Source organism: Buteo buteo, chromosome 9 (genome assembly GCF_964188355.1).
Source record: "Buteo buteo chromosome 9, bButBut1.hap1.1, whole genome shotgun sequence".
In the NCBI taxonomy this organism is placed as follows: Eukaryota; Metazoa; Chordata; class Aves; order Accipitriformes; family Accipitridae; genus Buteo; species Buteo buteo.
Genome location: NC_134179.1, coordinates 44,627,424 through 44,647,544, shown reverse-complemented (window position 1 = coordinate 44,647,544; position 20,121 = coordinate 44,627,424). Strand labels below are relative to the sequence as shown.

The 20,121-nt window shown below is 67.2% G+C and overlaps 1 protein-coding gene across 3 annotated transcripts in view; it reads right to left on the bottom strand.

Moving 5' to 3' along the window:
- Positions 1 to 18,686, bottom strand: part of ARHGAP23 (Rho GTPase activating protein 23) — a 38,458-nt gene extending 19,772 nt beyond the window's left edge. Inside the window, exon 1 of one of the 3 annotated variants that reach the window (XM_075036448.1) lies at positions 18,457 to 18,686. In XM_075036448.1, coding sequence (XP_074892549.1) covers positions 18,457 to 18,465 — 9 coding nt within the window. In that variant the 5' untranslated portion in view covers positions 18,466 to 18,686. Of the gene's footprint in view, positions 1 to 1,247; positions 1,576 to 11,680; positions 11,889 to 18,456 lie in introns of those variants that run through there. The other 2 variants (XM_075036447.1, XM_075036446.1) reach the window with 2 other exon arrangements.
- Between the last annotated feature and the right edge of the window lie 1,435 nt (positions 18,687 to 20,121).

Here is a 20,121-nt window from a genome sequence, read left to right as displayed (position 1 = left end):
GGTCCCATGAACCTGAATCCGGCCTTGCAGCCGAGCAAAAGGAGATACCTGCATCGCAAACAACCCCCCCAGACCGCTTTCCGTCTCCATCCCAAGGTCCCGTAACTCACGGCGGAGGACGGATCATTTGGGAATGCTCCCATCCTGCAGGGACCCAGCGCCCCGACCCTGCTGCCAAGGATGGGTGTTCGCCTTGCCCTGATTAAGTTTCCTTTGGGACTTTTACAGCCTCAACGTGGTGCCTCTCCCCCTCTGGATCCCAGCTCCCCCTTGTCCCCCCAGCCTGATGGGGAAGTCACCCACTGCAGAGACCCTGCAAAGGGCCCTGCAAGGGGGGGGTGGGCAGAGCAAACCATCCCAGACCGCCGTGCCTCAGTTTCCCTCTTCCCCCACCCTGGCTTGGAGCATTTTGGGCTACAAAGCCCCCAGCTGTGGGCTCGGACATCCCCCAGCGCTGGCTCACAGCCCCACAGAAGCTCCAGCTCCCCCGGCAGTGGGGTTGACACCCGATTTGTCACCTCAGCCATTTGTCCTCAGCACCCCGTCCCCCCTCCCCGCAGGGGGGACAGTTACCTCCCGACTTTTTGGTTTTATTTTAACCTCAACCCGGTAATTTCTGCCGTGCTCCCACCAGCTGCGTCCTGCCCCTCAGCCCGGCTCCCCCAGGCCCCTGTCCCACAAGGGCTGCGGGCAGCGAGGATCGGGGGGGGGGACGGACAGGGGACCCCCTTGTTCCTTGCGAGAATGGCTTGTGCAAGCGGCTGCGACAGCCCAGGGCTGGGCACGCCGCCCCTCGGACCCCCGCGCCCAGACAGCCCTAATGCCTGCGAGGTCCCTTGCCCCCCCCCCCAGCATGGGTGTCACCGAGTCCCTGTACCCCACGTCACCGTCCCACCTCGCTCCCCCCCCAGGGGGACACAATGGGAGAGGGAGCTCCCCTCCGGTGTCCCGCTCCTGCAGACCCCTTCTGGGGGGCAGGATCCGTCCCCCCTCCCGGACACGGCGAGCAGGAGCAAAACACCCAGGCACAGCCCTGTCCTTGCCTTTGCAGCCACCAGCCTGGACCCCCCCAACCCCAGCCCTTTCTCCAGCACGGGAGGGGACGAAGGGGAGCTGGGACAGCCCCAGGCCACCCCCCACACTGGGGGGAGCCCCCCCACCCCCTGCCCTCCCCTGCAAAGCATCCCACCCCCCCGCCTCCCCAAAACGAGGCGCGACACGCAGCGTCTCCGGCACGCGGTTCTCACCCGGCGGCACTTGTCGGTGCGGGGGGGCGTGCGGCCGCGTCGGGGGGCCGGGGGCCAGCGGTGGTCCGGGGCGGCAGCGTGGCGACGCAAGCTGCTCAGCCAAATGCAGCGGGGCTCGGGCGAGCTGCAGTCCACCCCGACGGCACGCTCGAAGCGCCAGCCCTTGCCGGCTCGCTCCACGCTCCACAGCCCCTTGCTCACCACCGTCACGGGGCTGGGGGCCGGCGGGGGTCTGGGGGGGCCCCGCAACACCCGCCGGGACCCCCGCTCCCCTCTACCCACGCTCTCCTCCACCATGCGGCCGCAATCCCGGCCCAGCTTCGGCAGGCGAGGTGCGGCGGCGTGGGCTATCAGCCGGCGGCCGGCACGGCCATGGGCTCCACCGCCTCCTTCACCGGCTTCGACCCCCGAATTGGGGAGCACGGCGGTGGGGGCCGGCTGCCGGGGGTGGCGTGGGGCCGGCTGCGCCGCCTCGCATGGCTCGGGCGACGTGCCGTGCTCCCAACCCGGCGATGCCGCACGCAAGCTCGCACGCTCGCTCGCTCGCTCGCACGCTCCGGCGAGCGACGGCAGCCGGCCCCCACCCAGCCACCCGCGTTGTGCGGGGATGGACGGAGGGTGGGAGGGAGGGATGGAGGGATGGACAGAGGGTGGGAGGGAGGGATGGAGGGATGGACGGAGGGTGGGATGGAGGGATGGAGGGATGGACGGAGGGTGGGAAGGACAGAGGGTGGGGTGGACGGAGGGCGGGCGGCCGCACGCCCCAGCTGGGCTGGCGGACTGGGGCTCAGCTGCTGGCAGGGATCAGCGTGCCCAGCCCACCGCCCCCCGTGCCGAGCCAGCCCCCGCCGCCTGCAGTGTCACTTTGCCCGGACTTTCCCTTTTTTCTTTCTTTCTTCTTTTTCTTTTTTTTTTTTCAATCCACCCCCTTCTTCCTCCATCACCCCGGGCAGCATCCCACCCTCCCCGCTTCCTCCTCTCCCTCCTCCCGGCCCCTTCCTTCCTTCCTTCCTCCGCTTACTCTCCACAGGGCACCGGGCGATGGCGGGGACAGGGAGGGGGACAGCCTGCGGGTGCGGCAAGTGTCCCCCCCCCGCCGCTCGCTCAGGAGACGAGCCACCACCGGGCTCTGCGAGGGGGGAGCCAGTGGGGGCTCCAAGACACGCCTGGTCCCCTCTCTGTCCCCAGCACCGGGAGCCAAACCAACAGCCCCCCCAAGCCCCATCTCCCATTTTGGGGGATACCCCGGGCTACAGGCGCACTGGGTCCCTCTTGTCCCCTGGGCACGGAGCCACCAGCCCCCAGGGTTCAATCCTGGCTCCCCAGCGTTGAGCCTGCAGGCAGGGATGCCAAACCGTCCTCGTCACTGGTTCCCAGGGGCTCCCGCTGCTCCGGGGGGACAAAACACCCTTCCCCAGCCCACGCCGCAACCCCTTCGTGCCCCCCCGAACCGCTCTCCACCTTGGCGGCCCAAAACGTGTGAGGAATAAGGAAAACAGCAGCACCTTGGCGAGCCCAGCGCCTGCGGACACCCAACATCCCCCTGCCCTGCCTCCCCCCAACACTGCCTGTCCCCATTCCCGCACGAGGGGGTCCCGCGCCACATTCCTGCCGTGCTGGAGGCCAAGGAAAGGCACGTGCGGCCGCGCCGGGGAAATGCCGGGCATTGCTGGGATTGCAGCTCGCAGCCTTGGGGGCCGGCGGCCCCGCTCACCACGGCCCCCCTCCTCTCCTTTGCCCCTCTCCACCCCATCGGCAGGAGCAGCCCACCGGTACGATGCCAGGCGCCCCATTCCTGCAGCCACCAGCCAGGCTGGCACTGGACACCAGTAAGGTGCGATGTCCCACGGGCTCCCCGCACGCTGGCAGCGCTTCGGGGTTCAGCACATCCCCGGCGTCTACCCCGGCCAAAGCGCCACGGCTCTGCCCCAAAACAGCCCCAGCACCTGCCCTGAGCCCCGACGACGGGCTGGCTTGACTTGGCTTGGTGGCAGCCACGTCCCCAAGGACCCAGCTGCACATCCCCAGCGCAATTCATGGCGCCGTCCCGGTGCCTCCGCACCGGCAGCCCAGGGAGAAATTGGGACGGGGAAACGTGGGAGCCAAATCCCTGCCATCGCCTTCCTCCCCTGGCCAGCCCGACGTCAGCCGGTGCGTGTGCCGGGGCTGGGGAGGGGGGGTCTCCCATGGGAACCACCCCGGGGGCAGCCCCGCGACCCCCCCCTAAGCCTGGGGACAGGCAGCCTGCAGAGCTGCCGGCATGTCCCGGCAGGCAGAGCTGCCCAGGGCAGCGAGACGGGGCTGACACAGCTGTCGGTGTGAGCAGCACCCGGGGGGGGCTTCGCTTTCCAGCTGGAAGGGGGAAAAGAGCAGCCTGCGGTGGGCTGGCTCCGGCCGGGGGTCCCGGGGCAGCTGGAGCCGCGTCGGCTGCCCTGGGGACAGCGGGTCTGATCCTGCCACCTCCGCTCACGCCTTTCCTGGCAGCATTCAAGAAGCAGGCAGGAGCTACCCCAGCAGCCTGGGGGTGCGGGGGTCTGCTGAAGAAGGGGTCCCCAGCCCCCGGGGTGGGGTGTCAAGAGGAGGACGGGTCCCAGGATTGTTCCCGCAGCCCAAAGCGGGAAAGGTCAGGCGGCGTTCGCGGGGGCAGATTCCACCCCGAGGAATGCGAGCGCGCCTGGACGCCTTCCAAAATACTTGTGTTTTGCACAGGAGTGTCCTAAATACGCAGCCAAACAGGAGCAAGGGGGAAGGCAACGCGCTCCCGGCATGCACCGCCGGGGCAGGCGCGCAGGCGTTTGGGGGGGGACACACACACACACGCACCCACTCGTGCACGCGCCCACGCTGCCGGTGGGCTGCAGGGCCCTCTGCCGGCATCGCCTCCCTGCCTGCGCCCCCAACCAAACCTGTTGGGAAACTGAGGCACGGGCTTCGCTTGCCTTCACCCGGGGGGGGGATGTCCCCCTATTTTGCACCGATGCCACCCCCTTGCCCCACGGCTGCTGCTCCTGGGGGGTCTCCCACCCTGCTCGGACCCTGGTGACACCCCCAGGATGGGACCCGGTGGTCCCAGCTTGGCGGGGGTGACGCTCCCCACCACCACGTCCCGGCCCCACCAGCTGCGGCCGTGGGTCCCTGCCAGCGGGGCCATCGCAACCCCTGGCACGCGGCGAGGATAACGTCACGCTCCGGGCAGGAACAGAGGACAGAGGGACAGGCAGCTGCCGGTCCTGCCACCGCCACGGCACCCTGGGATCGGTCCCAGCCTCCCTCCTTCGGCACCGCTTTCCACGCGGGAAGGAGGTTTCTCTGCAGCACAGAGCCGGCGGCGTGCAGGGCCGGAGGGGGGCAAACGCTAATCCCTCCCGAACGGCGAGCTGAGATTAGGGTCAGAAAAATGAGGTTTTAATAGGATTTTCAGGGAGGAGAAAGCCATGTTGAGACAATAACCGATTTCCAGCCCTTATATGGCAAAACTGCTGCCTGCTCCCACCTGCGATGGGTCCCAGTGGGGAAGGGGGGGACTGGAGTCCCACCCGCGCCCCTCGGTTCCAGCCAGCTCGGGTGGCATTTGGGGAGGCAGCACCCCCAAAGGGAGCCAAGACTGACGCTCCCCTGCGGGCAGGGGCTGCTTGCACCCACCCGGGCATCCCAGGCAAAGCGAGGATGCTCCGGCAGCAGAACCCGGCCCAGGGGATGTGGTGGCAAGAAAACGGGGGGGGCAGCACCCAGGTGACCGCACCGGGAGCAGCCGGACAGCCCGCCTGGCCGTGCCCCAGCCTCCAGGATTACCACCCTGCAGGAGAAAGCATTTTAATTCTCTTTAACCCAAACCAGGGCTGAGGAGCTTTGCAGCTCAGCGGGGATTTGGGGGCTTGCTTGCTTACTTGCTTGCACATAGCCGGCGCATGCTCCCCTGCCCCCCGGGATGTCTCTGCCCCGGCATGGCACGGCTGCATCCCCCGAGGACCAGGAGGGAGGTGGGCTGGGAGCCGCTGGGAAGCAGATGCACATCCCACGCGGGAGCAGCAGAACTGGGAAGAGGAGGCAGCAACACCTCAGTGACGGAAAGAAACTGGAAGAGACATCTCCCGGTACCCACCCCGGGCTGCCGGCAGCCCCTGTGCCATGTCCCAGCCTAGGCAGGGATTTATCGGGATGGATGCACCATCCGTAGGCAGGGCAGGAACCCCCATGGATGGTTTTCAGCTGTCGGGATGAGCGAAGCCGGCAAGGCTTGCTCTGAGCATCCATAAAGTTGCCGAGTGGACACTGTCCTCTCTCCCCACCAGCTCCATAACCGCCCGGCTTTCGGCCAGCACCCAAGCACCCACCGAGCCGCTCACAGTGCCGCCGTGCCTGGGCAAACCCCACAGACCTCGCAGGGGAACCAGAGACGGCTGCCGGGACCCACGGCTCAAGCAGAGGCGTGGGTCTCCCCATCCTCACAGCCAGTCCTGGGGACGACACAGGACAGGGGTCCCACGGGAGATGCTGGCCTGGCAGCACCGAGCGGCTGGGTGGGCGCTGCCAAGGGCACGGCTTGACCCGCTGCCATATCCCACCCCATGCTGGAGCCACCTGCCTGGTTGGGGACCCCCACCTGCATCCCCATCATCCGAAGCAGCCAGGAGGGGAGTGACACTGCCTGGGTGACACTAAGCCAAGTGCCAAATTGAAGCGTAGTGGCAAGGAGACCGGAGGAGCTGCAAACTGGCTCTCTGACATTCCTCCCGCTCCGGTTTGGGTGTTAACGTGGGGAAGGAAATTGCCTTGTTCCTTCCCAAAGCAAACTTTTATCTTGACAGCGTCTCCTTCGCAGCCCCGTCGTCAGCCCGTGCCGGGTCCGACCCCTCCCAGCTGCAGCGTGACCAAACCGAGCTCCGTTCTGGCACCCTCCGTGCCAGGGACACCAGCCCCGGCTCTGCAGAGCTCTCATTCCTGCCATGTCTCAAAGCAACAGCCCCGGAGGGCTCCGGCTCACCCAGCCAGGGGGTCCCTAGTGCCACATTCAGAGAAATTTGGGAATGTGGCCAGAGAGCCTCATCCCTTTCCTGACCTCTCCTCGCCAGGCTGCCAGCCCCAGTGCCCACCGTGGCTCTCCGGCCACGTGGCTCTGCCTGTGCTGGTCCCCACCACTGTTGGCATCCCTGGTCGAGGTCCTGGGACAGGACCGTCGCCGTTCATGGACGTGCCGGCGGCCGCAACGCCGGCTGATGCCACCACATCGATACGACCACGTACATGCGGAGCCTGCCCACGCTGCCGGCTCACGTGCCACCTCTGCTCGCGGCCCCACGTCACGATGCCGGGGCAGGATGCGGCTCCAACTCAGCCTTCCCAATTGCCCAGTGCCACGCTCCGCTTGCGAGAGCCCACCGCAGCACCTCCGGCCCCAGAGCGGAGTTACCCGCAGGGGACAGACCCGCAAGGGCTGGGGGATGCTCGCGGCTTCCCAGGACCGCAACCCGGGGCAGCTCTGCCAGCTGGGACAGCCGGAGGCGGTTTTGGGGATGCTGCATCCCCTATTAACGCAGCGGCTGCCTATGGCACTGGTGGTGCCACCGTCCTGCGGCGAAGCCCTGCGGTCTCTTCCCTCAGAGCATCCTCCGCGCCAGCCCCCTCCGTGCCCCCCACCCATGGGTCCCCCAGCCCGCAGGGCTCATCCTTAACACACGGTGCCAGCTGGGAATGTGGCTCCGAGGCAGGGATGAGGGCTGGGGACGTGCACCGGAGCCACACCAGGTCTGAGCTCAGCCCCCACGCCGGAGAGGTTGGGAAACACTGAGCCAGAGTGACACGGAGGAGAAGTTTTATCTCCCAGCCCACGAGGAAGCGGGACCAAGCGGGCTCACTGCCGGGGCTGCCTTCACCCCCAGCTCCTCCTCCTCATTCTCTACCCTGTCCTAAAAACGGCGTTATCGGCAGCAAGCCCTAGAAAAGTAACAGGATTCCGTTTCCTGTTTTTCCCATGGAAACCCTCAAATAGAAGCTGGCCTCATTATTGCAATTTTTTGGGTCTCTTTTTTTTCAGCAGGGCTAACAATGAGCCATTTCCTCCGGCGGCTCCGAGAGGCACCTTGCGCTCTGCTCCCACTTCTCCGTGGCGGAAAATCCTACCCGGGGAGGTCAGGGGAAGGCTGCCTGCTCCTTCCAGCCTCTGCCCCATTCAAGGCCGGGGGCCCAGGGTGGGGGCCGTGGCCGTGGACCCCTCGCACCCGTGGGGGACCCCCTCGCACCTCCGTGGGGTGCTGCCTGCGGACAAGGGCCAGCCTGAGGGCTGGGGTGGGAGCGCAGGGGTGGGCGATGCTCGGATGGGGGGGGGTGCACAGAAGTGCCACATCCTGCATCCCTCACTAGATGGTGAAAATAAAAAGCCGAGCGGGGTCCTGAGCCTCCCTCCGGCCACAGTGAGGACAGGAGGCAGCTTTGGGGACATGGATTTGGGGACAGCCGTGCTCCGGCAGCACCTCCTGTCCCGCTGCAGCCCCGGCACCGACACCCGACGGCGTTTTCCTGAGGTTAGGAGCAGCCCAACATTTTTTCCGCAGCCCACACGCATCCCTAAGCCAAACGGCCAGCCCGTCTCCCCTCCATCACCTCCCCACCCCACCGCTGCCCCCACACCCGGGGACATCAGCGTCCCGCTGCTGGCACCACACCAGTCACCGCCAGCCCCGCCGGGGACCACGCTTCACCCCCAAAAGCACTGGCACCGCAGCCCGGCCCCCCGCCTCGCACGGCAGAAAAAAGAGCCCACTATGTGCCACAATAGCCCGATTGTCCCCCGGAGCCACCGGGCTCCGTCCCACCCGCCCCGGGGTTGCCCCACGCGCTCGGTCCCATCAAGGGACCCACTGTTGCCGTCGGGGTGGCTGGTGAAAGGGGGGGGTGGGCATGGCAACCGTGGGGACCCCTACGCCTGCACCCCGGGGTGCGCAGCAGCGGGTCTGGGGGTGCTGCCCTGGGGGTGCCGCCGAGGGTGGATGTTTTATGGCAGAGAGGGTCCTGCCCCACGGGTGGCAGGGCAAGGGGGGGTCGCAGAGCCCCGGGACCTGCCTGGTTGCCCACCGTGGGGGGATCCAGCCCCCCGGGACAGCACCAGGGGCTGGGCTGGGGGATTACGGCAGGAATCTGCTCCCTACGCCTGGACACGGCTCACCGCAGCCCCGGCTCCCTCCTGCCGCAACGGGGTCTCGAGCAAGGAAAGCACTTGCAGGGACAGGCCAGGGGACCCCGCTGGGTCCCACCCCGGACCGAAAGCAGGATCAGTCCCCACGGTCACCAGTGTTCCGTTTTGGCCACGCTGCAATGACTCAACCCCCATTTTCCCTGGGGGGACCCCAGCTCCAGCTTTGCCCTCCAGCTCCCATTTTCCCAGCACGGCTGGGGAGCGGGACCGACCCTCTGTCCCAGCATCATCCCCCCCCCAGGAGATCAACTTGCTCCAGGGACTGGGGACCCCAGGGCTTCGCACGGCGGAGACCAAACCCGTCGGGCACGTGGCCGATTCCCACCGAGGCGGCAGCACCGACCTGCCGGACCACGCCGCCACGGGTCTTGCAACACACGCAGCCACATCAGCGAAGGCGTGCTCGCTGCGGTGCGGCCCGAGAAGGCAATTAGGGAAGATTTAATGAAATCCTGGGGATGAGCAGCCACGGAAAAGGAGTCAGCCGCTTCGGGTGCTCTGAGCCAGTGCCGGAGACGTCTGGGCTGTAGCCAGGAGGTCGGCGGCAGGTTTAAAGCAGCCACCCTGGTTTGCAACCTGGGGCATCCCAAGCCAGGCTGGCTCCTGGAAAGCTGGACAGGTTTTGGGAGCAGGCAGCACGGCATGGCACGGCACAGCTCGCGCAGCCGGCCCCACCGCTCGTGGCCTAGAGGCAGCCAGGTCGATATTTTCCAACTTGAGAGCTTAAAATAGGTCATCTATCTCCATTCCTTTTTAAATCAGGTCTTGCTGCCTGCTGAAGACAAACTTGGTTTATTAATGGGACGGCACCGACTTGAAACCTAATCTTTTCTTTTTTTTTTTCCCTTTAATGAGAATAAAAGACCATCCCTGGGGCTCAGCGGCTTCCCAGGATGAACCCCCCATCCCTCCATGTTTTCTCCCAGCAAGTAGCTCCACAGGAACCACGGAGAAGCCTCGGCCGCCGGCTCCGAGCACTCCCGGTACCTGGTTATGCAGCACCCACCCGCACCCCACAGCACCCACACCCCGCGAGGGGCACACGAGCCAGCCCCCACACTCCGAACCCAAACCAAGAGCTGTTGCAAGATATCCCCCCTGCCAGACTTGCAACATCAAACCCCCGGAGACCACAGTCCCTGAGCCCTAAATAACGCCCAGCAGTGGTTCCTTGGCAGTTGATGCTGCCGATGACGGCGCCCGGGGAAGAGCTGCCAGCCCTGGGGGGGTTTAGGACACTACACATCACCCATCAGTTCCCCCACGGCGTGAGAGATGGGTGCCAGAGCTGCCAGCCGGGCACAGCGCATGATACATGTCAAGGTTAAAACCGCAGCAGCGGCGAGGTCAGAGCCCTCCGCACGACCGGCGACCCGTGGCTCCGAAAACCCCGACGTGGCCAGCCAGACCCCGGCATGGCATCACACTGCGTGCCCCAACCCGGCGCCGGTGCCAGGTTTCGCGCTTGCAAGGCGGGATTGCGGCAGCAGCCCCGAGCACAGGCTTTTCCTGTCTTTCAAGTTCAGGGTTCAGAAAGAAAGGAGGGGGGAAAAAAAAAAAAAAAAAAAAAAAAGGCGTTAAGAAACTAAATTTGCCGAGCAGCGTTGGTAAATAGGGATGAAGGCAGCAGCCACGTAGGGACAAGGGCAGCAGCTGCTGACCGAAGGGTTGGGGATGGTGGGGCACAGCCCCTGCCACGCAGCCCCGGGGGCGGCCGTCGGGCGGGATTTCTGCTTATGCAGCACAAAATCCTCGCTGGAGGATTGCAAAGCGCCTTCCTCACCACCGTCCTCCCCAGACGCACAGGGGGAGGCAGCGGCAGTTAAAGAACTCCCCCCCCCCAAGTCACCCAGTGCCCCAAGTCACCCAGCGAGCGGGGGGCAGAGGTGAGCACCGAGCAAAGCCCCCACGCTCCACGTGCTGGCCCCCAGGAGGGCACATTTCACCCCAAAATGCAGCAGAAGAGCAGTTTTCAAGAGATTTGAACACCTCCCCCCCCCCCCCCCCGAAAATCCAAACCCCAGAGCTCAGCGGTACAGAGTAAGCAGGGAGGAATCTGAAGAGAAACCATGATTAATGCTCAGCCGCTGCAACGAGCAGCACTCCTCATATCTGAACCATTTCGCACACCCCAATTAATCCTTTGAGGCTGGTTATTAGCCCCATCGCCGGGCCGAGGAAGCCGAGTTCAAATAACCAGGAACTGAGGAACAGAGGCCAAATTCAGCTCTGGGGCGAGGACGTGCAACCTCTGCTCAAATTAGCAGGCGTTCCGCCAGTCCGACACCGCGGCCCGCATCCCCGCCCAGGCACTACCCCGGCGTGCCCCCCGCCACCGGGACCCCAGCCCCAGGTCCCCCAGTGCCGTCCCCATCCCCACCCGACGCCTTCACTGGGATTTGGCACGAAACGGGCAGGAAATGGGGGTTTAGCCAGCGGCTGAGCTGGCCTTCCTTGGCACCGTGCTGCTCCCCAGGGAGACGGGAATCGCCCCAGCGCCCTCCAGTCCAGCGCGGCCGGGCGATGCCGATGCCCACGCCACGGGAGGAGCGTGGAGTAAATACCTGCGCTGCTTCGAGGCCGGGGGGCTGCTCAGAGCTGGGGGGGGCAGATGTAGGGGCAGGACATGACCTCGAGGGGCTATAGGCATGCTGGGGGGGGGTGGTGGTGGTTGCTGCCTGCCCAGTGCCGAGAGCTGGCAGGGATGGAGCTGGCGGGGATGGAGCAGCCGGACCCACAAGGAGACAGCCCAGCCAGGAGTTTTGGAGGAAACACGGGTGGGCGTTTGCGGGGCTCGTCTCGGGGAAAGGGGAGCCCAGCCCCAGGGTCTCGCCTCCACCCCCGTGGCCGAACCCAGGCGCCTCAGCCCCACCGCCCTGCCACGACACCACGGCGGCCGGGCACCGGGGACACAGGCGCGACGGCCAGCGTCGCTGGTGGCACGCAGCCCTGCCCGGACAGCCAGACCCCTCCGGCCCCGCTGCCCCCGACCCCAGGGCGCTGGCTCTGCCCCAGTCCCGGTCCAGTCCCCAGGGTGCCCGTGGGCTCCGAGGACCCCGAGCCACCGCCCAGCACCCATCGCCCAGCACCCAGCCCCGCCGCCGGACCTCGACGCCACGCACGGCCCCGCGTTCCCGCTCCCCGCGCGCCCCGTATCTCCCAGTTCCCCCGGTTTCTACTCGCTCCCCCCCCCGAGCCCACGGCCTCCCCAGTCCACCCGGTATCACCCAGTGCCGCTCACCGCGGGGGCGGGCGGCGGGATCCCGACCAGGCAGAAGGCGATCCCATTCATCGGGGCGCAGCGGCCGGGCTCGGCTCGGTCCGGCCCGGCTTAGCGAAGCTCGGTCCGGTCCGGTCCGGCTAAGCCCGGTAAGGCCCGGCCCGGCACGATCCGGTCCGGCTGGGCTCGGCACGGCTCGGTCGGGGCTGGGCCGGCCCCGGCCCCGGTTACGGCTCCGCCTCCTCCGGGAGCCCGCGGCGACGGGCGGGAACGGGCGGAGCACGGCACGGCACGGCCCGCCCCGGCGGGAGGGACCGCGGGCACCGGAGAGGGGCGGGCAACGGCCGGACAGCGGGACCGGAACGGGCACGGGTGGAGCAGAGGGACGGGGATCGGAGCGGGGGGACCGGGGGACCGGGAGAGGGATGGGAGACCCGGGGACAGGGATGGGAGAGTCAGGGAGAGGGATGGGACACCCGGGGATCAGGACCAGGCAAGGGACACCCGGGGACCGGGATGGGCAGGGGACACCCAGGGACTGGGACAGGGATTGGAGAGTCAGGGATGAGCAGGGGACACCCAGGGATCAGGACCAGGCAAGGGACACCCAGGGACCGGGATGGGCAGGGGACACCCAGGGACCAGGACCAGGACCAGGCAAGGGACAACTGGGGACCGGGATGGGCAGGGGGCACCCAGGGACTGGGACAGGGATGGGAGACCCAGGGATGGGCAGGGGGCACCCAGGGACCAGGACCAGGCAAGGAACAACTGGGGACCAGGATGGGCGGGGGGCACCCGGGGACTGGGACAGGGATGGGAGACCCGGAGATGGGCAGGGGACACCCGGGGATCAGGACCAGGCAAGGGACACCCGGGGACCGGGATGGGCAGGGGACACCAAAGGACCAGGACCAGGCAAGGGACACCTAGGGACCAGGATGGGCATGGGGCACTCAGGGACCAGGACCAGGCAAAGGACACCCCAGGATGGGCAGGGGACACTCAGGGACTGGGATCAGGCAAGGGACACCCAGGGACTGGGACAGGGATGGGAGACCCAAGGACCAAGACAGGGATGGGGTGAGACACCCAGGGATGGGTAGGGGACACTCAGGGACCACAACCAGGCAAGGGACATCCAGGGACCAGGACATAGATGGGACACCAAAGGACCAGGACCAAGCAAGGGACATTCGGGGTCCGGGATAGGGATGGACAGGGGACACCCAGAGACCAGGACCAGGCAAGGGACATCCAGAAACCAGGACAGGGATGGGGATGGGACACCCAGGGACCAGGATGGGGACAGGCAGGGGACACCCAGGACAAGATAAGCCAGGACAGAGGGACAGGGACCCAGGAGCAGAACCGACCAGGATGGGCACAGGAGTGGGCAGAGGGATCGCAGGACAGCAGGACAAGGACCGGCAGGGCGAGGCTGAGGCCAGGCGATGTGGGAGGAGGAGCGTGGAAGGACACACGGACAGGAAACGCCAGGACAGTGGGACAGGACTGACGGGGACTGGCACAGGCAGACACAGGGACGGAAACACCCGGGTTGGGGCTGACGGACAAAAGCTGACACAGACCCATAGGGAAAGGAAACGGCAAAGACGGGAAACAGCAGGACAGACGGACGGAGCCTGGCCTGGCGGACAGAGGGATGGGGACAGCCGGACAGGGCCTGGCGCGGCTCAGGCCACTTGGACCGCAGAAGAGCATCCCGAAGCCATCATTAAGCAGCCGCCGAGTAAATTAACTCCCACACCTGAGTCTCGGGGTGTGAACGGCACCTCAAAGGCGCTTTGGTGGCGGCAGGCGGCCGCGGCACGAGCCCTGAGTCACGGCGGGCTCGGCCGAGGCACACGGCGGGCACGGCCGGGACCCAGCGCCGGCCCTGGGGTGATGGGGGGCAAGGCTGGAGGGGAAACGGAGCCGCACGTGACGGGAAAGCGGGAGGAGGCGCAGGAAACCAGGGAGGAATGACGGCCACAGCCCACGGGGACGCACGGACGCAGGGTGGGGAGGACGGCCGGCCACAGCAGCGCCGGGGCTGGAGCTGGGGTTCAGGTGCCAACAGGGCTGAAATCAAGGGGGGGGCTGAACCCAAGGGGGTTTGGGGCAGGGAACAGCAGGACGGTGTCCCAGTCTCCCACCGCGGCACCCTGAGACGGCTTCTCCGCTGCCGGCGGGTGTCACCATCCTCACCCCGGTCCCCAGCGGGGACAGGGCTCCGTGCGCGGGGCAACGACGGGGTGAGCGGTGGGGGCTAGCCACTTGCTGGCGTAAATCCGCAGAGCACCCCGGGGTGCTCCCGCTCCCGCCGGGCCAGCGCCGGACACGCGGCGCAGCCTGGGCTCGTGCCAAGAGCTCCGGCACGTCCACGCGATGCCGTTGCGCCCGGGATGGTGCTGACCCCGACCCGCTCGCCGAGCCCCTCCTGAGCAGCCATTTCCCTGCCTGCACCCGAGGTTTGCCCGCGCTGCCCCGCACGCCCCGGGGATGCCAGCCCGTGCCGCGCAGCGCAGACCCAGCCGCCGAGCGCAAGTTTTCCGTGACACAATTAAGAAAGTCTGTGTCAACAATGACTTCCTCCGGGCACCCGGAGAAACCTCAGCACCACCAGAAAAAATAAATGACCCAGCCGTCGGCCACCGCCGCGGAAGCGCCGGGAACTCGGGGCTGGAGAGAGGCCGCAGGGCCCGATCCTGCTTACGGGCACGTCCCGCCTGGCTGGCGGCTCCCGCGGCGCTGCTCACCCTCCGCACGCTTCACGCACAGCCGCAGACACGCAACCACAGCCGGATGGTACAGTCAGCCATCCCAGGATGCTGAAAGAGCACCCCTGGGGTACAGCACCCACCGCCCTGGGGTACAGCACCCGCAGCGACGGAGGGCTGGGATGGCGGGGATCTTGTGCTCTGGAGACATGTGGGTGCTAGCGTCCGAGGCGGACCCACCACTGTTGTCCCCTACTCCGGCCTCGGAAACCGTCCCAGCAGCTGGAGGGAACAAACAGTCGGATGCGAGTGACGGGACGTTTCCTCCCCACGAGGGCGCAGCCGGACGCCCGCACCCCGTCTCCGGCCACCCTCCACCCACGCTCAGCACCCCCCGGCCCTGCGGCGGGTCCCTTCATCCCCAGTCCCCCTTCATGGGCCACCTCCCGCCTGCAGAGGAGCGGAGCAGCTCCGGGTCCCGCTGGGATGCGCTGGACGGCTGCCCTCACCCTGCCCGGCTGTGGCAGGACTTGCCAGCCCGGCTGGCTCCACCGCGACCTCTCTCCGGAGAGACTTTCCAGGAAATGTCCCCTCCAGCTGGGTCTGGCACCGAGGGCTGACCCGACCAAATTCCAGCCTTTCCCAGCGACTGATCAATGTGAAGGAGCGGAGATGTCTCCCGGCTGTGCCCACCAGCCACCCGCTCCTGTTCTCCAAATGGCAGCGCCGGTCCTGGGGGGTCCTTCTTGTCGTGTCCCCCCACGAGGGGATGCACGGTCACGTCCTGCCTGGCGCAGAAGAGCCATTGCCAGCAAGACCCGGCCACGGACCCCAGGACTCCTGGGTCCCCACATGGCCTCCCCGGTGCCACCCTCAGCAGGGAGGTGACGCGATCTGAGCCGGCTGCAGTGGCCCTGACCCCCCCCCCCGCCTCTCCGTGCGATGTACAGAGACAGGGATGGACCCTCACACGAGGTCAGGGAGAAGCAGCCATCCTCAGTGAGGGGTGACCCCCGTTCTGGGGTGCACGGTCTAGGGGGGGGGCTCAAGGAGAACCCCCAAACCCCAGCCCCACTCCTGGAGCAGCTTTTCCACAGGGGTCCCCAAGAAGCAGGGTACCACCACGCACCCAGCCAGCCGATGCTCCCTCCCCTCCCAGCCCTCTTTGTCTCCCCCAGCCCCACCCCAGAACCAAGACCCCATTTGCAGCCCCCCAGGGACACCCAGTTCCTCCGTCCCCGTATGCAGGGACGGGATGGCACACCCCCCCCCCCGGCAGGGCGTCCCCAAACCCGGAGCTGCCATCGCCGCTCACCCCACACCCCATTCCGTAACCATCCATCCGAAAATCACCGTCTTGGTTCCCGCCCACCCTGCCCAGTTTAGCAGAACGGATCCATCGCGTCTCAACAGCCCCGGCCCCCGCCCTGGCCCAAATCCCGGCAGCCGGAGAAGCGGAGCTGGGGGAGCACAAGCCCCCCGCCCGCCCGGGCTGCCGCTCCCTGCGGAGCTGTTTCCGTGCCGCAGACAAAGAGAGCGAGAGGGGAATCCTGGCTGGGCGATGGGTTTTAACCTAATCCTACGAATTAAAATGAAGAAAAGCAAAAGCAGGGCGTCGGAGCGGGGCTGGCGCGGCCGGAGGGGCAGCGGCGTCGGGGTAGGGCACGGCGGCAGCACCGCTTGGCCACAGCTCCCCGAGGCCGGAGTGGGACCATACCCTACCCATGGCAGCAGGGTTGGGGACAGGGACGCTCGCCCATGGATGCCCCATCAGGGTGGGGTGTCACCCCACAGCTCGCCACGGCACGGGTGGCAAAGCTGGGTGCACGTCCCGGTGCTCAGCACCCTCCCGGCTCTAGGAAGACGCCTCCCGACCGAGAGCTCCTCTCCCATCTCGGCAGCCATCGCGGCGCGAAGCCATTTTGAGCCGGCGGCGGAGAGACGAAAGGGTTACGGCCCCAACCCCTCCTTCGCCTGCCCGCCAAGCGGGTCTGTCGGGGATAAACAAGAGCAAGGCCGGGGGGATCTGGGATGGGATCGGTGAGGAAACCCGGCAGCGAGGCAGAGGAAAGCAGGACAACACGGCGGGGGGGGGTCTGGGGGGGCCAGCGCAGACTTACATGCTCATCCCACATCAGGGAGGGGCTGAAATCCTGCTGGGAATTGGGGTACCTTGGGGACCCCCTTGCTCCGTGCATCCCCGGCTACCGTGGCCCATCGCAGCGGGGAGACGGGAGGGCGGCCGGCCACGGTTGCCTCCGCTGCCGGATCCCGCCTGCCCTGCCCGGGGTGCCGGCAGGCACATGCCAACCTGCTGCCGCTCACGGCCTAAAATTACCACGGCTCCTCCGAAGGCGTTGCCGCCAAGCGGGGCGGCGAGGAAGACGCGCGGGCTGCTCGGGAGCTCCTCTGCATTGCAGCTGGATGGGCTCGAGGGGGGATTTTTATATTTTTTTTCCAGGTGGGAAAGCAAGCCCTGAGACACGCCGGGCAGCAGCGGGCAGGCTCGGGGGGGGGGGGGGTGGTGGTTTGGGTGCGGAGGGATGGATGCTCGCAGCCCCAGGATGCCGTACCCGGGTTGCAACCCACGGATGGGGATGTCAGCACATCACACGCAGCCCCCGCGTTGGCTTTCGCCGCTCCAGCGGGGCGGATGCGCGGGAGCTCCCGAGGGGTCCGGCGGGGCTGGCGAAGGCGCCGGCGCGCGTTCGCCCACGCCACGCGTTACACCCGCGCTCTCCCGGCCACGGCCCTTCCCCGGGCTCGGGGAAAGGGGGGGGGGGAGCGTTTCACAAGCACGCGGCCCCCAACGTGCGGTGAAACCTCGCTGCGTGCTGGGGACGTGCCATGCCCATGCCCAAAGTGGTGGCTCTGCCCTGGTCCCTGGTGCGGCCCCAGACCCTCCTGCCCCCCTGGAGGCGGGGGGGGGGGCACGCACAAGCCATTAAATCCTGCGCTCGGATCTGGGCCGAGCCAGAAGGATGGGGCAGGTGGCAAAAACACAAGGCAGAGCCCGAGGGGTGCAGAGGCTGCAGGAATGGAGCTGGACCCCTCGCCTGGGTGCACAGCGGCAGGGTGGGGGAGATGCTCAGAGGGGAAATACCCCCCCTGCCCCAGGGAACCGAGCTGGAAAAGCCCCATCCGTGCAGAGCCGTGGTGCGGGGGGGGGGATGAGAGCACCCACGGCTCCGGGTGGGCACTGGGGAGGGACATCGCAGCCTGGCCTGGGTGGGCATGGCGGCCAGGACAGCTTCTGGAGGCGTTGACTGGGAACGGGGAGACAGAGGAAAGACCAACAGACACAGCCTCATCCGAGCCCCCCACCCCTGAGCTTTTTCCACACCCCCCAGCAGACACCCCACGGCTGCTCCAGCCCCTTCCCTGAGCAGAAACCCCTTTCCCCGAGCAGAAACCCCTTTCCCCAAATGACGCTGCTCGCAGCAAGCGGGGCGAGACACACCTCGGGCTGCGACGGAAACCTGTGGCAGAGCGAGAACCGTCCCCCCCCCGGCCACCCGTCCCCTCCGCGTTAGGCGAGGGGCCAGAAACCCTGGGCAGGGTGAGCACCCACGGGTGCTCACGCAAGGACCCCACGCGTGTGTCGCAGCCGGTGGGAGCGCTGGTGTTGGTGGGGCAGGGATGGGACACGGGGGACCAGGGTGGGCAGGGGCTCCAGCAGCGGGCAGGCGTCGGTGGGGGGGGAGGTTGGTTGAAGCGGGGGGGGGATGCTGGGGGTCTCAGGTGGGTGATGTGGGGGCAGCTGGGAGGTGATGCTGGGGTGGCGATCCCGGGGAAGCAGGTGGGTGATGCGGGGGGGGGTGGCAGGGGACAGGGTGATGCCAGGGCAACACCGGGGGGGGGCCTGGAGAAGGCGGGTGGGGACCCGGGAAGGCAAAAGAGGGTTCCCCCAGCAGCAGGTGGGGAGCACAGCGGTGACAAGCGGGGTCGCCGGGGGTCCCGGTAGGAGATTTTTTTTTTTTTTTTTTTTTTTCACCCCCAGCCTCGGACACCCCCCCCCCGTAACGGCCCCGCTCTCCGGGGGTGCTGGCCCCGTCCCGCCCCGCTCGCTCCTACCTGCTCCATGGGACCGCTCAGGCAGCCGGCGCGGCGGAGCGGCCCCGGGCCATGGGCCGGTTCCCGGTGCCGGTGGCGGAACCGGCGCGCCCCGGTGCGGCCCCGCTACCGCCGCCGCTTCTCGCCGCCGCCGCCCACGCCCGGCGCCGCCCGGCGCATCCCGGGAGCGGCGTCATGTGAGCGGCGGCGGGAGGGGGCCGCGCCCGGCCCCACCCGGGGCTCCGCCGCCGCCCTCTCCCCCCCCCCGCCTCGCCCTCCGTCCCAATCCCCCTTCATCCCCCCCTTCCTCCATCCCTCATCCTCCCTCCTCCCTCCATCCTTCCCTGCGTCCGTCCTTCCAGCGCAGCCCGGCATCCTGCCGCCCGCCTTTCCCTCACACCCCCTTCCCCTCCTCCTCCTCCTTCCTTCCCTCCATCCAGCCTTCCCTCCAGCCCCCAGCCATCCTCCAGCCATCCTTCCTCCATCTTTCCATCCTTCCCCATTCCTCCTTCCTTTCTCCCTCCCACCCACACATTCTCCATCCATCCATCCTTCCATCCATCCTGTCCCCCCACCCTTTACATATCCACCCTCCATCCATCCATCCTTCCATCCTTCCTCTCTCCCTCCCACTCACACATCCTCCATCCATCCGTCCATCCTTCTGTCCATCCTTCCATCCATCCTTCCTTTCCCACACATCCTCCATCCATCCATCCTTCCATCCATCCCGTCCCCCCACCCTTTACCCATCCACCCTCCATCCATCCATCCTTCCCTTCTCCCTCCCACCCACACATCCTCCATCCCTCCATCCATCCATCCTTCCTTTCCCACACATCCTCCATCCACCCATTCTTCCATCCATCCTTCCATCCATCTCCTGTCCCCCCACCCTTTACCCATCCACCTGTCCATCCATCCATCCTTCCATCCATCACTCCATCCATCCCCTGTCCCCCACCCTTTACCCATCCACCCTCCATCCATCCTTCCATCCCTCCTTCCTTTCTCCCTCATCCTCCATCCATCCATCCTTCCATCCATCCTTCCATCCATCCTTCCTTTCCCACACATCCTCCATCCATCCATCCTTCCATCCATCCCCTGTCCCCCCACCCTTTACCCATCCACCCGTCCATCCATCCACCCTCCCTCCCTCCCTCCTTCCCCCATCCCTCCATCCATCCACTCACCCAGCTCCCTCTTCCCAGAGACCCCCAGGGGGTCTGCAGAGGTCCCACGGGTGCCGGGGTTGGTGGCTGCGCCCAGGGTTGGGGTAACACCGGGGTAGCGGGTTCGCGGCGCTGGTTGCCCCTGCCGCGAACCGTGGGTTCGTGGCCCCTGGCCCGGCCGCGGCATTTCCCGGCGCGGCGGCCAAAGCCCTCCAGCCTGGGTAAATATTAGCTCGGAGGCAGCGCCGGTGCCAGGCCCAGCGCGGCCCGGTGACCCGCTGGGGCACTGCCAGCACCCTGCACGCCTCGGCCAGGAGCACCCGGCTCCGCGCCCGGCCCCAGCTCCCTTTGCCCGGCCCCGTACCGTGCCTCAGTTTCCCTCGCGTGGCCCCGGGCAGCGCCTCGGTTTCCCTTGCGCGTTTTCCCACGCTTGCCCCAACGCCTTGGGGTGAGCGAGGATGAGGAGGGGCAGAGCACCCACCCCGTCCCTTCGACAGGCTCCAGCCCTGAG